The 13827-nt window shown below is 43.4% G+C and overlaps 1 protein-coding gene across 4 annotated transcripts in view; it reads right to left on the reverse strand.

Annotated features, from left to right (window-relative positions):
- The window catches only part of HELZ (helicase with zinc finger), a 77592-nt gene extending 69533 nt beyond the window's left edge, over nt 1-8059 (reverse strand). For 3 of the 4 annotated variants that reach the window (XM_065647708.1, XM_065647707.1, XM_065647706.1), the window contains exon 1: nt 8013-8058. Coding sequence is in view for 1 of the 4 variants with exons in the window: in XM_065647710.1 (XP_065503782.1) it covers nt 8013-8019 (7 nt within the window). In the remaining 3 variants the exon portion in view is untranslated. Of the gene's footprint in view, nt 1-8012 lie in introns of all 4 variants that reach the window. The other variant, XM_065647710.1, reaches the window with a different exon arrangement.
- Nucleotides 8060-13827: the final 5768 nt, after the last annotated feature.

Genomic DNA, 13827 nt, shown 5'->3' on the forward strand with positions numbered 1-13827 from the left:
CACATTTATTCTACATATAGGACATTAGATTTTTTTTTCCTACTTTATTGTGAACATAAGAATAGATTTTTTGCCCAATTTTTAGCAAAGCCTGAACTGCGGTGGCAGATCATGACGCTCCCTCTACCGCAGCCCAAGAGCCAGCCTGGGACAGACACCTACCATGGGAAACTTCAACCCAAATAATTAAAATCTGGCAAGTACTAACCAACTGAAATGAGGAGTATGTCATAGTAAGCACCAGGTAACATAATAATAGGTGGTGCTTCTGCCCCACCTAAAGTTCTTTTGGCTCTTTCATAGAAAATCTTCATGTAAACAATCTTTCATAATAACTGGTTAACAGCAGCAGTTTGTATTCCAGGTACCTATTTATTCTTACTGCTGTTGGAGAGGAGAGTTTCTCACACTTATCCAAGATGAGGGCGTTTTCATTGAAATATTGTCCCATGGCTACTGTTTTATCCCCATAACAACATCGCCAATTACTTACTTAAAAAAAAAATGCATTAGAAAAGTAATCTAATCTTTTCTTCTCTTAATGAAATTTGCCAGAGAAAAACAAAGGGAAAAAATCAGCACAACAGGACCAGCCAGCTCTCCATGGAGCGGCACCAACCTGCAAGTCCCAAACTCAAGCGCACTTTGCAGAAGAACACCATATTCGTATCCTAAAAGCTATTTTAAATGTCATAATCCACAACTTTTAAAACTATCCTTGTGGCAGAACCTTGCTTTTAAGCACATGAATAACAGAACACGAGTCTCTCTGCACATTTCACAATATAATGTTTAGTAATAATTTTGACTAAAAAAAAAAGTGAACACCATTAATCTTAAGGACTTCCACCATCATGCAATTACCGAAATTTTTCTTTGCTGAGTCATAAGATATTGGCAAAAGTCTTTTTTTGAGAAATGTTTGCCTTATGATCCATAGGTACATCTGTGTATAGGTGACTAAACATCTGTCACTTCATTTTCAAAATGCCAAGCAAGTACAAAACGGTGTTCCCAAGGAATGCAAAGGGGAGTCGAAGAAGATTCCCAAGCATCGTTTCAACACAAAACAAATATCAGGATATTTACGAATGTATCTCAGAAGTTTAAACGCAAAAACATATGTCACAAAGTTTTCCACGATGCTCATTGAAGTTGCTGCTCGTGCAGCAGCTTTGCCTTCGGAAAGCACTTGACCACAGTTCATTTGCCAAAGTTTACCAATCTAATCAGTGTCTCGTGCTCAATTTGCAGCCTCCTCTAACACAGTCGCATTTGGATTTCAGCAATAAAAATATTTTTTAAATTAGGAGATTATTTATCACAACATATCCCCTTTTGGAAAACCTCATGCAAACCCTTTTTCCTCCCCAGTAGTTAAGCAGCTCCAAAGCTCAGTGGTTCAACCCACATTTCCTCTTGTTAACAGGAATATTGCGGCGATGCTGAAAACAGCCTTCCCTCAAATGCCAAACTTTCGTTTTCATCCAAGAACTTTCTCCACTCCAGACATGTCCCAGCACTGCAAACAGCACAGCCCTATGACCAGAGATCTACCTGAAGAACACGGCTTTGATCACCAGCACAAACGCAGAAGCTACAGGTAAATACCATGATTTTACGCTTGTACAGAACAAGAAAAAAAGCCCAAGTTCATTTTCTGTTTAAGATGCAAAACACGAATCGCTCTCAATCCAATCAAGAGGCAAAGTCAAAATCTTCATGCTGAATATCAGTTGTATTGCACGGTTTCAGAAACTGAGCACAGAAACAAGCCAGAAAGTTATGACACAAAACAGGAAATTTTTCTTTCAATGTTCCTCAGTCTTCACTGCAGCATTATAATGAACTTAAATTTATTACAGTAGTGAATAATACTGTGACGGAGTTTTTGTTATGCATTTATACAGTGCTTAGCACAAAAGGGTCCTACCATAAGATTTAATAACACAATCATGCCACCCACAGATCCTCCAAGCACATCTTTCCCAAAACCGTCCCTATTATGTAACTGTATATGATATTTTTGTGTCCTGTTTTGAAAGTTCAAAGCAATAACTAACCTCCACCACTAAAAAATGCTATCTTTATTGTAAATAACCTTTGAAATTCATTTTTTACAAGACTGTGCGTCAAATAGGTTGGCATAATATAGCTAAGCTTGGTTTGGGGAGTTGTCTTCTCACTCTGTATTTTAATGAAGTTAAGCCTTCTGCACCTGGATAATGCTTTTATAACATCCCTGTTTGCTCTCCTCAAATGCAGGAATATGATACTACCAACAGGGTCAATTTTTAGACCTCTCCAGAGGACAGAATATGGATTCCGAAGTTTTCCTTGCACAGCAAACCCTATGGGCAATACGCAAAATAAAACACAGGGTTCCCAACGGCATTCACCCTACTCATTCCTTTTGAAACGAACATTAGAGATTCAGTCACGTATTTTAAACCCCACTCAAAGAACAGACATCAGCAGGAATGAGTAACGACCCTGCTGTGGTTAACGGCATAATTCTCACAAAACTTCGGAAGAAAAAAAAGCGGCGTGCAGCCTGGCCAAACAAATACAAACACAACCACAGCCAAGTCGTATCGGTCAGTTCGAACGACCAAATAAATGCCCTGCACCATTCCAAACGTGTGAGTGTCTTGAGATACGGCCAGAGAACAGCTACCTCAAAACCATTAGCACAACAACTATAATCAAAACCATCACTTCAATAAAACACCCACAGCACTCGGCTACAACCCGGCGGTAGCGCGGATGCAGAAGGATGCTGAGGAAGCCTTCCCTGCGCAGGCAAGGAGGAAACCCAACAAATTGCAGAGGATGGGACCCGAGGCAGCAGCCCTGGCTGCTCAGCAGGATTTGGGAATCCCAGCTCGCGGTGGGGAATTGAGTTGAGAGCAGCAAAGGAACATTCCTCGGGAACAGACACACGCTGCCTCTTCCCTTCCCCCCAGAATTATCCCAGGATGAAATGAAACTTTCGCCTCCAAAACTACAGATTATCTTACAATAAGTGAGAAGATATATAAGGAAGAAGTATTATTTTATACCCTGCCAAAACCACTATGCTTTTCATTTGTGGCATTCTCCATTTATTATGTCCACACAGATTTGCTACTTTCCTGGTTTGCTGAACCATTAAATATTTTCCAGCAAATTAAACACTCGTGCCACATTATTAACAACCGAGATTCTCAAAACCAGCTCTTGTTGTCTGACGTATTTCCCTTTTGCCATGGGGTCTGAAGGGCTCTGAAAGACCTTCTCAGCATATTTAAGCAGCATAATTTTTAGCGTTTTGATGAATGCAGTATTTTTGCTATATATAACTATAAAAAAAAAAACCACACCTCTGCGAAATTCAAAGACTGGAAGATCTTTTCTAAATAACTACCACAAAACCAGCTCAGACGAGTCCACACGCTGCTCACATTTCTACCCTTCACTTCCTGCCACTCCAACAATCAAAATTTCGTACCTAACATAACTCTACTCATCTTTTTCTTCCAATGTTTAGTCATTACAGCTCCAAGAACCACGAGCTTTCCTACCACTTACAAACAGGAGAAATCACAAACTGTATTTCCCCAGACCACACATAAGCCAAAGATTAAAAACATCCACCTCGGTCACATCGTTCTTCATGCGAGTGGTACTTCCTGAGACCAACAGAAACAAATCGCATCACAGTTTAGAGTAACATCTCCAAAACATCTCTTTGCGTAAAATCACTTACAAAAACTCTTGCTGCCAGCTCAGCAGCACCGTGAACCTCCTGCTTCTCAGAAAAGCTCTATAGTCCGGTGGTGTTAATGCTAAATTACCTTCTTGCTAAAGTACGAGGCTTCTGGCATCTGACAAAGACTCCGTGCCACTGAGAAAATGTGGCGGTTTGTACATTCAGAAGTAGGATGGAGCAATAACAACCACTCAAACTTTTTAGTCATGAAATGGAACCTCTCAGTGCAGTAAAGTTACATTTAAGGAGGAAAAAGATTGAAACCCACGATTTCTTATCTGGCTTTCCTGTCCTAAGTCTGCAATTTGGCGTTTTGGAGGACTCTGAGAAAACACTGGGTAAATAATCAGTGCATTTCTATTAAATTTATGATAATGAATTGCATATAAAATTGTAGAGAAATATTTGGATATTATGTTATAGCCACAGTATCCTTTAACCTCAACTAGCAGTGCAAAGGAAATGCAACAGAAAAACAAAGTCTCACCCTTGGCTAATTGCAACCTCCCTGCTTCAATCCCTGAGCACTTCTTGTCCTACAGTGATATCCACTTTTCCGTGTTTCTCAGACATGAGTGATTGCTTCTGCTTGAAGCCTCATGTTGTGAACAGGTATGCGAAGAGGAGATGAAAGCTCAGTAAGCAAGACGGGTTTTGAATAAGGAACCTGAGTTACACATCAATACCCCCATCATGAAATCACCACAAGCTGGCCTGGTTCTGTGGAACCATTTGACCTTGCAGACTCCTAATTTCACTATCTATAAAGTTTAGCTATTTTCTTCCTCCCTCCCAAAATAAATACAAGTGTTTACTTTCCCAGTCAAAACCTCCAGAAGACCAAGCATTCCTTCAGCTTTTTTATTCTGTACCAATGCTGTGTGCAGACTTCTGAAAAAGCAGCCTGTCTTTCAATACTCTCTTTTCTTCCTTGCTGGAAGAAGAATGACAATCACAGAAGTCTACCAAAGGGACTAAGAAATCAAACATACAAAGTATGATGCCTTTAAATATGTCATTGATAAACATAAACACAAGTGCTGACTGCTGCCAAAAGCCACAGAAGAAATAGCAGGACAAACGAGAACAAAAAAAGGAAGATCTTGTTTGTTCTGATAATCTAACCCATAGTACTTCCATTTAAAGGGGAAAGACACGTATATCATGCAGTGATAACAGGATCTTGCCTCGGGACCTCCACAAAAGCGAGAAATTATTAAACAGCAATGATAGGTGAGCAGGAGAGGATCAGGAAAACAAAATTTGCTAGAGCAGAATTACACCATCCTTCCTCCTCCTTGTCCAGCCCAGCTCCCATGGCTTTCCCTAGTTCTCCACTTTGTATACAGGAGACAGGATGTAAATTATTACAAAAGACTGGTCTAATTTAGATTTCATCCTGCTACCAGACCTATAGGTACCACCGACCTCAGGAGGGAATGCCAGCAAGGTGAAAGATTCAAGGGCTTTCAACTAATAAGTCGAATTGCTCCAGCAATTGCTTCTGCCATTACTAAAATGAAAACACCTAGAATAAAGTGCAGTAACAAATGTAAGGCGGTAGTAAACAACAAATAAAAAGAAAAATAAAAAAGCACACTGGAAGTCGGAAAGAATATCCAGCTATAATTGCAAAGATGATGTTAGTAACAAAAATAATTGCCAATGTTGGAGAAAGTATTTCATCAGACTAGTAAATTAACAGAGTTGGAAAACATTAGTAATAATATTGCCCAGCTCTTACACAGCCTCTTTCATCCATAGGCGTCAAGACTCTTTACAAGTTGGAAAGATTCACTATTGCAATTTTAAATTCCTTCAAAAGGAAGCGTAACCAGGTAAAGTGATTTGCATCCGGCTTCCAGGTCTCTCAAGCACTAGGCCTGTGCCCCTTCCACTTGGAAATATTACCTCGTCCAACTTTCTAGACACTGTTACTTGCATTTTTCAGGATGGGAATTTCCCCATGAATCTAACCCTCGAGCAGAAGTTCTCCCCAAACTACAGCCCTTTTCCTGCACCCAGATCTACTAATACAGACCCCAAAGCCCAGGAGCAACTTCTCTGAAATCAATGAGATTTCACAAAGGAAAAGGATCCTCCATGACAGACCAAGAAGCAGAACTGCGACAAATTACAAATTAAGGTGCTGCTTCCGCATCTCCCTTTGCTTTTTAGTCTGCTGGGGAAAAACAAAAACACTCCCCAAGAAAACCCAAACAAACAAAGCCCCAGCCCCAGCTATCACAATCCTTCAAGTCCTAGAGCCATCACTTTCATGAGCTTCTTTCATAGAAAAGTTCCTCTGGCTCGCTTAAAAAGGGAAATACTCTGTACATTTCATGAGTCAAAAAAGTCACAGAGGTGAGGAGTGATAATAGAAATGTGATTTCAGCTGGGGGGGGGAAGTAATTTCTGCTTTCCTAACAAATTACAGAGGACTCAATTTTATCAGTAATAACACATAAAATGTTCCTTCACTTTACCAATGAAAAAAAACTGTTCTGCTAATTAAAGTTCAACCAAAAAAGCTTAACTCGGCTTTCACCGCTCGCAATTTATACGCTGTAAAAGCTGAGCCTACTAAAGTCTGATTCATCTCCGGGCGAATCCCTCGGTTTGCATCCGAGGAGGGGGAGGGAGCATCGTGGTCACTTGTACCCTCTCCCCTCATCTAAATTTCGACTGCGCCTTCAGAATGAGCTCTTCCCTCCAGAGGACTCGCCAGCCGCCCAGCACCCCCGCCTGCCCCAATCCAACCAGCTTGGCCGTTTAAAAAACCCCAGAGTTCTCCTTCACAACCTGCGATGACTCAAAAGGATGGAAACAATGGAATTTAAAACACGGTATTTTAAGACCTTCTCGTTCTACCAATCGGTCTTGGAAAATAATGCAAACTTGCCAAGTATCGCTTCATTTAATTTGTTTTGGTTTTTTCATTTTTACAAAGGAATGTGTCTTTTCTTAAAATAAATGGGGGGGGATATCTTATCCTTTGCCTTGTGTCAACTACTTTATTTATTAAGGATAACATTAGAAGACCCCAACAATTCAAACCATCCCAACAAGACTAGTCCTGATGCGCTCAATCTGTCAATGGGGATAATAATTTTTTATGACTTTTTTGTGTCTTACAACTGAATTATTTTGTTTCTTCAATGAAAAGCGAAATATGTTATTTTAAAACTTCATCTCAAGCTCATTGTACCCCGATAATGCAAAAATCCTATTACCTTATTATCTTTTACTCATTTTGTTATTAATTGGAAAGCAACCTTGCAACCGTTTCCCTGCAGTTATTTCTTGATTTCCATCAACGATATGTTTAAGCATGTTGCTATAATCAAACAACAGTTTGACTAACAACGCGTGGAAGCCAAACAACTTCACTCATTTGGAAATCAACAAAAGGCCACGTCCCCCTCCAGGAGGGGTACGGTTTATGCTTTCCCTGCTTGGGCATTTGCCCCCAAAATATCAACACGTCCAGTGTCTGTTGGGAGGACTCTATCACAACCTGCAGCACAAACTCTCCTATTTTCAGTTTCACAACAGCCGCGTTGTACAAAAGGTGATCCCAGACCTCCCAACTTGTAGCCACTAGGCCCTGACAAAGCCATCCTGCACAAAACAAAAATATAAGCTTATCTGCCAAGCCTGCATTGCTCTGAGGGCTCATTTCACAACAGCCGTTAAATTCTTTCAATTTATTTTTCCATCCTTCAACAAACCCTACCTAAACCTTTTTTTTTTTTTTTTTTTTTTAAACTTCTATTTTATTATTATTTCCTGGCTGTCGCTGGCCGCCCCCTCCCGCCCCGCCCGGTACAAAACCAAAGCTGCCCCCCGCCCCTCCGCATCCCCCACCGCCCTCCCTGCCCGAGCACTCCGGACCGGGGGGCGCCCGGGCTGTGCGAGGCACCCCCGGCTCTCCAGCCCGGCCCCGCTGCGCCGGGCTCAGGGCCGCGCCGACCCGCCCGCCGGCGGCTGCGGGCCCCCGGGAGAGCGCGGTGGCTCCCGGGGCTCCGGCCGAGCCCGCCCGTAAACAGCCCCCGAGCGGCTGCCGCTGCAGGCCCCTCCGCAGACACAGGGCCCTCTCCAGCCGGCACCGCTCAGCCTCCGGCCCGGCCGCCAGCCCTCGCTCGGCCGCTCGGCTCGTTGCGGGGCACCGAGGATCCCCCGGGGCCTCCCGGAGCTCTCTCCGGCCGGGCCCTGCCGCCCCCGGCCCCCGCGGGGGGCGAATGGGGAAGTCCTGACTTACCTGTCATTACTTTCTACGCCATCTTGGATCCACTTGTCAACGTCCCCACAAAGCATTGTGGGAAAGCCCTCCCCCGCCCTCCTGCGGCCCGGCGGCCAGCGCGGGGCGGCCGAGGGCGGGACGGGGACCGGACACGGCCCCGCGCCGGGACCCGCACGGGGATCCGCGGCCCGTTCCGCGGCCCCGCGGGGGCAGGCGGTGGCTGGCGGGGGCCGCGGCTCTTCCCTCACGCAGCGGCTGGAGGCGGCGCGGCCGCGCTGGCAACCGGCAGCCCCGGGTTTTTTCGGTTTGTTTTTTTTTGGGGGGGGGGGTTTACTTTTTTCCTTTTTCTCTCTTCTTTTTTTTCGCCCCCGGCCCTTTCCTGCCAAGGCCGAGGGCCCCGGCGGAGCGCTGCGGATCGTCCTCCGTGAGGCGGTATGAGCTGCGCGCCCGCGGAGGGAAGGGACAAAGTCTCACCCGTGCTGGAGAAGTTGGGGTTTTTCCTTGCGGTTATTCTCCTGTTGTGGCTGGGTTGGGTTTTTTGTTTGGGTTTTGGTTATTGATGGTTTTTGTGCTTTTTAGGGAAAAAAAAAAAAAGTTATTGCCCTTAAACTTGCAGAGCCCCAGGTCCGTGCGCCGGGTGATGGAACAAGCTTCGCGTTGTACGTCGCGCTTTAGAACCCACCTGCTTTTGGCAAAGAACGGCTGGTAACGCGCTTCTGGCTGCCCCGGAATCCCAGAAATCGCCTTGCGTAACAGTTTTGTTTCCACGGAGTGATCTTCGCGATTAGCTGTGCTCTCAAAAGGTTTGGCGATCAGTTCTTAATACCTGCGCTGCTTTGCTGACTGGCTTTTTCAAGGCGTTCCTGGCTTGGGTGCCCCTCGCCATGTATTGGCCATCGTGGTCAAGAAATCGAGGGAAAGCAGCTTACTGCAGGATCTTAGTAAAAATCTTAACAGGATTCCAGGTTTTTTTTTTTAAAAAAAACCTTTTCCTTCTACTTTAATTAAAATAATTAGAAGATCCAGATCATTTTAGTATTGGATTTTCCTAAATACATTTATATTTAGATTTACATTTAACGCCTCCTAACTCTTTGAAGAATAACCACCAGCCAAGCCTCTGATGCATTGCCGCTGCAAGAAGATACTTGCGCCCAAGAATATTTTCAATATTCATCAGCAATGCATTTATAAAGGGAGAGCTCTTTGCAAAAATGTAAATGCAGAAGGAAATAAATTTAAAGAAATCCTTTGCATTTGTAGCCTCAGACGTAAATCAGTGCACTTTTAAATTCAACTTTATAAGTATGGTTGGGAGGGTAGTTAACTGTTTCTGTGCCTTGCCAGAGGGTTGTCCCAGCCCCAAGCAGGAGATGTTGTTTCAGGAGGACAAACGCTCCTGGAGAGGTTGCCCTGGGCCATCGCTGCTCCTGCCTGCCCACCTCGGACCCCATCCCAGCAAGCTGAAGCACAAACTGTGACTCTTAAAGGTGTTTTCCATGGGCACTGTGCAAGGAACAGCTGATTCAGATAAAGGGGAAACCGTGCAAGGAACAGCTGAATCAGATAAAGGGGAAACCGTTTTGAGGATCTAACTTTGTGTCTCGTTCAGTCCAGGTTCTTGAAGTGGAACGAGTCCTTTTATTTTGGAGGGTGGTTGTGTTTGGTTCTTAGTGACTTTTTGGATTACTGGTAATTTTTTTCTGTTAGAAAATGCAAGGAAGGTTTTCTTAGAAATAATTTTTTTTTTTTAAGTGGAAAATCACTACATGGGAAGAGATTTCCTGTGGCTTTATTGATACATTTCAATACAGTATTAAAGGATAATTTAAGGAAATAAGCTTATGATATTAGCTGCTAGTTTGGGAGGGACTGCAGGAGATGTCTCTGTTTCCTTCATGTGTATTACCCCAGTGGCAGCTGCTATTTTGGCTTCCACCCTCTGCAACCAACCCCATCATTCCCAGCTCCACAGGCTGATTTGACAAGCCAGGTCGTCCCTCAGCATGGCTGGGCACAGAGCAGATGTGTGACGTGCTGACTCCTGGCTGGCTTGTTCAGAATTGTTCCAGTTCCTGGAATCCCCGTGTGCTGTGCTCGCTAATGGGATTTCACGACAAGAGGAGAGCTCGCGGTGCTGGGCTTCTGCTGCAGAATGTGGGTTTTGCGCCGGTTGCAGCACATACTCTTTCTTCTGCCCAAGGAGACCAGGAGCAGCCGGTCACACAGAGTCTGGGAGCAGAAGAAAAGCCAACAGTGTATGTTGCACATGTGAGAAATGCCAAAGGCACAATAGGGAGGCATGGGATAGGAACAAAATTAATCTCTGCTCAACACCAGACTTGACAGGACTCAGATCCTCGCAAGCCTAACAGTGATATTTCTAGGGACTTGTTACAATAGTAAGATTAAAACAAAAAGCAAAACAAAAACTCAAATGCAGTGATACCAAATTCAGTTCCATTTTTACGTTTTTTAAGATTTCCAAACCTTTCAGATCTGAAAATTGTAATTTCCTGCTGGAAGTTTAGTAAGCCCAACCTCCTGGGGACTGTAACTGCAAGGAAACCCTGCACAGAAGGCACTAACGTCGTCCCGCAACCCGTCTCCCCGCTCTGAAGTCAGGATTCTGTGTGTTAGGACTGTTCTGTGAAGCCAGGAGCCGTGCCCAGGTCCTTGGAGAATCCAGACTCCTTGCCAAAAAGCAGGAGTTTGAAAACCTGGGGCCACTCCGGGCTGCTGGGCTCCCTGCCATGCAGTGAAGATCTGAGCAGAGCTCTGGAAGGTGTGGCAGGGATTCTGAAGAGCTGGGAACTCTGAAACCCTCACTCGCTTCAGGGCTCATGGAGCTGGGAGCCAAAAAGCCCTGGAGTGCTGACGCGCTCATGAGCTGTGCGCTTGGAATCACAGCTAGAGCCTGGTTTCTACATTTTCAAAACAAAACTATTTTAATTATTTAAAACTTACACTGCTACTTTTTTTTCCCCCCTTTCTGCTCAGACTTTTGCTTTCGCAAGGTATTCAGAAAATCAGTTTCTGTTTTATGATAAAGTTCACTTCTGTTTCTGGGAAATGGCATTTCTTGAATTCCAGTACAGAAAATGCAATTTTCAATCACCTCCGCTCATGATGTCTAACTTCAGAATACAGGAAAACACATTACAATTAACCTGTAAAAGTAATAAGCATTCAGCACCGAATTGCCTCCCTGACCCCACAGCCTAACATCCCAGCAGGAATCTTGAGGACTTTTCACCTCCGAGAAACAAAACACCAGGAGCCTTTCTCAATAGAAGTTCCAGACTGATTGCAGTAACAGCAGCGATGTTTTTATTGTCTTAACACACTGGACCTGTATAAATTTTTGAACTCGCTCAGAAGCAGCAATCATGGGAACTAACACAAGTTAAGTGGTTTACCCTCTGCCACAAACAAGTCAGTGGTAGAGCTGAGGTTAGATAGCACCAGTCATCCTTGGTCTTACTAAACAATAAAGCAAACTGTTTCTAGGCAGCCATTAATGTTTGATTATTAGGCTGATGAGTAACTTGATTTTCCAGCATGAAAATTCCCCTGGAGTTCCTCCAGAGTCCTCTAACGAACAGATGATCTCAACTTTAATCTTACTCCATAATTATCCAAGGACAACATTTCTTAAACGTGGACTCTTCAAGCACATACAATTTCTAGAGCAAGTAATACTCAAACTAATTCATTATTCCTTTGATCCACAAAATGAGAGTGTTGAGAAGCAAGCGGCAATAAGGGGATGTTGAGGGTACATTGAGGAGATAGAACTACAAAGTTCAGATTGTTGTGGTGGTTTGATCTCCCACTGTCAAGATCAAAGATCTTCAATCTCGGGGAAAGATCTTCAATCTCGGGGCATTTTTTAAGAAGTCGGCATGCCTTTATGTTGACCTTTAAATTGCCCATGGAGGAGTTATATCTGACATGTATCTGCATTCTTTGAGGTTAACTAGCACCAAAAGTTTACAGCTTTTTTCCTAGCAACCTGAATGTGGCAACCTTTTCCAGAGAGACTCAAGATACACTCCTTTCATTGCCATTAACAGTCGTCCACTAAAAAGAAAAAAAGAGAAAACAAACAAACAACCCAAACAAACAAACAAAACCCCAAACTAACTCCAGGCCAAATGAATAGATTCTTTTCCACTCCCTTAGGCTTACCATACAGTCCAATAATTCTACAATTCTGTTTTAAAACTTCTCTTTTAAGCTTGTGATGAGGAGGGAAGCCCTGAGGGATTCTTACTTCTGGCACCAAGGACTCACACACAACAGCATCTCCCCCTAAGGACAGGCAGGCAGGGAGTTGGCCTTGGGCTCTGTGTTGTCAAACCAAGATGAAAGTGATATGAGTGAATTCGGTGAGGGCAGAAATCTGTTTCGACCAAGAGGCAAAAAGCTAGATCATTGTGGATCTTTGGTAGGAATACAGGCAATGAAAGTGAACCCTGATAATCCTTCTGAATTGAGTTTCAAGGAGATGTTGAAAGACAAGAATGCTTCCAGGTTCATTCCAGGGCTGACAGCAAAAGGTAGTTCTGAGGGGAGAGAAACCATCTCCAACAAGCTCGTGTTCTAAATGCAAATGAGGGCAGCAGAGCAGGATAGAGCTTGGCCAGAGAGGGAGCAGGATCTGCAAGAACCCCAGGACGTAGGGCCAGGGAACCCCTGAACTGTTCCACTGGAGGATAAAAAAGAAAAGGTTGGCTGGGGAAACAGGTCCAGCATCTCTTATCTGGTATGTCAGAGTCCATAAGCTTAAATGCTTGAGCTTGAAGATTCCAGACCAGATTTGCAAATGAAATTAAAAGGTTTATGATGGGAGAGGCAAGTTCCCACTTCCTTGTTCCCCTTTCTGATACCTCTTGCCTGAATTTCCACAAGATCGATTTTTTTTTTCAATTGACAAGGCGAAGACTGAAGTTACTTTGTTCATTAACCTAGCAACAGGCAGTTTTGCTTGCGCTGCTAAGGCTGGCCTCTCAAGGACCAGTACATCCCATTCTCAGACATGGCTGTGACCAGATTTTACACAACTCATACAATTTGGATTATAATACAATTTAGGAAGTTCAATGGTAAGTGTTCTGTGCCTTCTGAACAGTCTGCTCCTCTTTCTCCCTTCCCTCACTGATAGTTGTTTTTCTGTTGCTTAAATGCTGTCAGCTGGATTAGTATGGTTTGATAAAGCTACTTGCCTCCAAAATCCCATTCCCAAATTTCCCTTAGGCTGTGTCTAAAGTCTACATTTCAGATGCAAATCACTGCTTCAAAGCTTCCATCTTTTCCTGCCCCTTCACAGACTTCCCTCACTCAAAATCAGTCTGAAGTTTCCTGACTTGCTGTGTATTCATATGATAATTACCTGTGCTAAGAATGTTGGTGTGAATGAAGTTCAGTCAGTGTGCTTTTAAAGAGAGAGGATTTATATACATCTCAATACATCATTTACAATTATAGCCTCTACCTAATTAGTTATGAATACTTATGGCTAGCATTAAAAAATCATTAAAAACCAGAGCAATTTCAATAAAAGTTCCATTGATTCTTACTATACTATTCGTGTTACTATTTTACTTTCTTAAAAAAAACAACAGAACAGAGACATGGGGAGATTATCTTCTCTGAATATAACACATTCAATTATGAGATGCAGCAGCTTTGAACCACTAACTAAACAGCTAACTGCATAATTGCTGTTGTGGCCATTACAAACTGTGATGACAAAACAGTGAAAATTAAGTGACTTGCACCAAGTAAGTACAAATGAGCAGCAAAAATTCAGGTAGGTTTTTCAATCCGT

The sequence above is a fragment of the Caloenas nicobarica genome, chromosome 18, assembly GCF_036013445.1.
Source record: "Caloenas nicobarica isolate bCalNic1 chromosome 18, bCalNic1.hap1, whole genome shotgun sequence".
NCBI lineage: Eukaryota > Metazoa > Chordata > Aves > Columbiformes > Columbidae > Caloenas > Caloenas nicobarica.